The sequence below is a fragment of the Chaetura pelagica genome, unplaced genomic scaffold (assembly GCF_000747805.2).
Source record: "Chaetura pelagica isolate M959 unplaced genomic scaffold, ChaPel_1.0 scaffold546, whole genome shotgun sequence".
Lineage (NCBI taxonomy): Eukaryota > Metazoa > Chordata > Aves > Apodiformes > Apodidae > Chaetura > Chaetura pelagica.
This window is the reverse complement of record NW_009953798.1, coordinates 545,655-549,750: the sequence shown is the minus strand read 5'-3', so window position 1 is coordinate 549,750 and position 4,096 is coordinate 545,655. Positions and strand designations below refer to the sequence as shown.

Below are 4,096 nucleotides of genomic sequence, written 5' to 3'. Positions count from 1 at the left end.
TGAGCGTAACCATCTACTGACGAGATCTTCACACTGCCATTGTCTATACATCTTGTCAGATCAGCCGTAGCAGGGTCAGGCCATCTGACTTCTAAGATATCAGTGAAAATAACCTAATACAACAGAAAGTAATTTGGATGTGTGGCAAGGTAACAATAAGCTGCTTTCCAGAAATCACAATGGAGGATTGACATTTAAATTACTCAGATTTTTCTGTAAGGTAATGTATGGCAAGAAACCTCTCAAGGTTTAATTGCTGAGCCAGCACTAGAACAAGTGACAGGTGCTCTCTATTAACCCCTCTTCCTTCCCAGAAAGGCCAAGAGAATACGGGAGAGACTTGCAGGCTGGAAACTAAACTAAACAAATTTAATGAAAAACAGTAATTATGGAAAAAGGAAACAATGAAATCTGTACTACTCTATTCAAATATATAAAAAGTCAGTGTTGTGCTCCCACTCCCCCCAGCAATGCTCACACTCAGGTCTAGAATAATATACTGACTAAAAAAATGTGGTGTTAACTTCAGGAAGTGCAGTTATTTTGAAGACATGTAAATGAAAAGTAAAATTTCTAGAAAATTGGTTCTGTCCTGGCTCAAACTAGTGCAAAACTTTGCTCTGTATTTATTCACATACATGAACTCATGGGGAAGGAAAATACTCAACCTTCGTATGTACTTCTTCCTCTTCTAACAGAGTTCTCTATCCCAGAGTAATGTTTACATTTCATATGCATTCATGAACTAGCAAGGTACATGGCCAACTACCCACAAAGAGTGGATAGTTCTGTTTCCAGCTGCTTCTTAAGAAACACTGAAGAGAAAGCCTAAACTATCTTGGTCACATCAGTTACCAGGAAACTTCATAGAAAGTCCCCATTAAAACTGTAAACATTAAAACTCCATGTGCTCTGAAATCTTCTCTTTATTTATAAAATTAAGTTTGTCAGATGTCATGTAAGATGTTCTTACCAAAGCAAAAATTTATTGAAAATGTTTTGCAGTTAGGTGGGTTAATTTACTTAATCCTACAGCACTGGATTACTGCTATTGCTAGGATGTGAATAAAACATATTTATGAAGAATTTAAAATACAATAAAGATTTTAGACTTTTACAATACAACATTTGCAAAGTCTCAAAAGAACAGCCAGGTGTACAGGGCTCTGAGCTACCTAGTCTAGTGGGAGATATCCCTGCCTGTGCAGAGGAGCTGGAATTAGATGATCCTAAAGGTCCTTTCCAACCCAAACTATTGTATGAATTTGTGATCTTTTCTAGAAGGACATTAAAGGTTGAAGCTTGCTGCCTCAATAAGTACTTCTGTTTAAAACAAACAAAACACATTTTCACAGCATATGGCTTTATTTTACCCCTTCTACAAAAATGAAGTGGATGATTCTCAACAAATTACTCCAAACAAGCCTACAACTAACTCAAATCCCTAGATTAAAGGTTTGCCCAAACTGAAGATACAGTTACAATTTAGAAAATTCTCTAATCACCTTCTGAAACTAGAAACATTCTGGCAAGGCAGAGAATGCTTTTCTAGCTATTTGCAGAAGCTATACCCTAAAATGAAGTATTTTCCTTTGTATGTCCCTTACACCTGGTCACCACACAGAAAATATTCTTAGTCTGCTTTCAGTTGAAGACTCCAGGTAAAGCACTAGATGCCAAATAAACACAGAAAGGCAAATCCCTCTCAAATAAGGTGTGAAAAAATCTTAGCAAAAGAGTATTCACACTCTTCATCATTTACCTCAATTTAATCAGATTTGTCTAATGTGACTGCCCTTTAAGTAGCTGTGTTTCAGTCCCTATCATAGTTTGGCCAGCAGTGGAAAAGCCTGGAGTCCAATACAAATGAAACATGGCAGCACTAGTTTATTAGAAAGCTGGGAAAGTCTGCTGAAGGTATCCAGGGCCCTAAAGATGAAAATTTATCATAAAGAACTGGAAGAAGACCCTAAAAATATAATAAAATGACCAGACAATAAGGCTGTGGATAAAAATTCAGTGGAGATAAATGTACTGTGATATAAATGGGGAAAAGCAAATCTAACTTTACACATAAAAGGATGACCTCCTTTACATATAAAAAGAGCTAATGACCACCACCCATGAATAAGATCTTGGTACTATCATGGACAGTGTCACAAAAACACATTGTATGTTCATCAGCAGTTTAAGTAATGTATCAAATGTTTGAAAATTCCAGGAAAGGAACAAGAACAGAAGGTATAACCATATTGCTGAATATATTCAATGCAGCTCTGAACAGGCCACCAATGAGAAGATCCCTCTTGTCAAGCTGTCTGCAGATGTGGATAGCTGATGTGGTCAAACCTCAATGCTTTGAATTCAAGCATAACCAAAGTAATACAGTTAACTGTAGGAGTGTTTTTTTGCACCCAGTGGCCCTATAAAAGCATCATCACTGCCAGTAAGAGGCCACAGGCTTCAGGACAGCTGTGTCTTACGCTAACAGAGCAAGGCCTCAGGTTACCAACTTGTCATGAGAACATGCTAAGTCAATTGGAGCTTCGTAGCTACTATCTTGTTACGATGGACAGCTGAAGTGTGGTAAATAAAGGCCCTGAAAATACAGGCACTAGTTGAAAACAGAGGCCATAGAACAATAAACAGATAGTAAATGACTGAAGAAGTACTATCTCAAAAAAACTACAAAAAGACTGCTTTTGCTTTAAGAAAAGCAGCAGCTCATAAACGAAGTGGGGAAAAAAAAAAAGGCAAGTAATAGGAGAAAGCATTTGCTGTGGCCTTGGAAAATTATCCCTTGACATCCTGAAGTAAGTAGCCACAGTGGAAGCTGTAGATTAGAAGCTGTCTAGAAAGCCAGCCATCTTCCAAGGATTGTGACCCGGGGGAGGGTTATTCACTGTGCCAAGGACAGAGCTTCAGCTCTGTGTACCTTCCAGTACATGTGCAGTATGACTGTCAAGGACTGACTGCTACTAAGGATTTAGTGATACTGACAGTGTTTGCAGCAACTAAACATGAGCACGAAGTGTGTTACTATTAAATCATCAGTCTAAAAGTTTTAAAACTTAAAACTTGTCTGATTTATCTGTTGTCTTCAGCATCACAGCATGCACGCACTTGCATGCATCCAGTGGGAACATCAGCGGGATGCTGATGGGGAGTAAAGCTTACAAACAGCTAAGGGGGCTCTGGCCAGACCTTCAGTCCAACCTGTGGTAGCGAGTCCCACAGACTGCCCTCACCCTCTTGCAGGACCCTGTAACACACTCACATAGGCACTTCAATGGGGAAACAATGGGGTTCTGATCCTGACAGCCTCTCGGAAAACACCATTCTATTTCACAAAGTCTTCCCTGAAAGGTTTCAAGCGCAGAAAAGTGATGATACGTAAATCAGCTCACTCCATGATACATACAAAATCCTAGGATTCAGTCATAGTAAGAGCAAATGAAGTCTTTAGTGTTCAGCTACAAAGGGTATGTAAAAACATACGAGTAAGTAACATTTAAAAGTGTGATTTCAAACAGCAGTATCCCAATTGGTCTGACAGATGCACCAGCCAAAGTGTACCTGGCAGAGGCTCACTGCCTGCACCGGGCACGGACAGGGAGGTTAAGCCCACTCCGACAGACTTCTAGGGAAACTCACTTTACAAAAGCACTACACAAGTGACTTTCACCTTTTTTCTTTCTGGAGGTATAACACGGGAAGGCAAGTACGGGCGCGGGGAAAACTTGTTCCGGAAATCTAGAGCTCGTAGAAGTTGTTCCTATGGGAATGCAAAGAAACACAGAACAACACAGCCTTGTTACGAGTTCTTCTGTGCAGCCGTAACATCTTACCCGGTTCCCTCCTCTCCTTCCCTGGAGCAGAGGCTGGGAAATCCCCTCCACTTCACGCAGAGGAGCAAGTTTGGTGCCAGCAAAGGGGCAGGACCCCGCGTCCCGCTCGTCCCTCCCTGCCCCCGCAGCCCTCCCGTGCCCAGACCCACCCGGTAGGCGCTGAGGACGAAGGCCACTCGCTGTCGGGTGGTGCGGGGCGGCTGGAGCGGGGGGGCACCGCGGGGCCGCGCCGCCCCGGTCCGGTCCTC

At 41.6% G+C, this 4,096-nt stretch overlaps 1 protein-coding gene across 1 annotated transcript in view; it reads right to left on the bottom strand.

The window, feature by feature from the left end:
* LOC104391822 (chromosome unknown open reading frame, human C5orf34) overlaps window positions 1–4,096 on the bottom strand; it is a 15,717-nt gene that overhangs the window by 10,608 nt on the left and 1,013 nt on the right. Inside the window, exons 2-4 of the mRNA XM_010001164.1 lie at window positions 3,998–4,093; window positions 3,686–3,775; window positions 3,278–3,359 (exon numbers count right to left, since the gene is read on the bottom strand). Of these exons, the coding sequence (XP_009999466.1) occupies window positions 3,278–3,359; window positions 3,686–3,775; window positions 3,998–4,093 (268 nt within the window). The remainder of the gene's footprint in view (window positions 1–3,277; window positions 3,360–3,685; window positions 3,776–3,997; window positions 4,094–4,096) is intronic.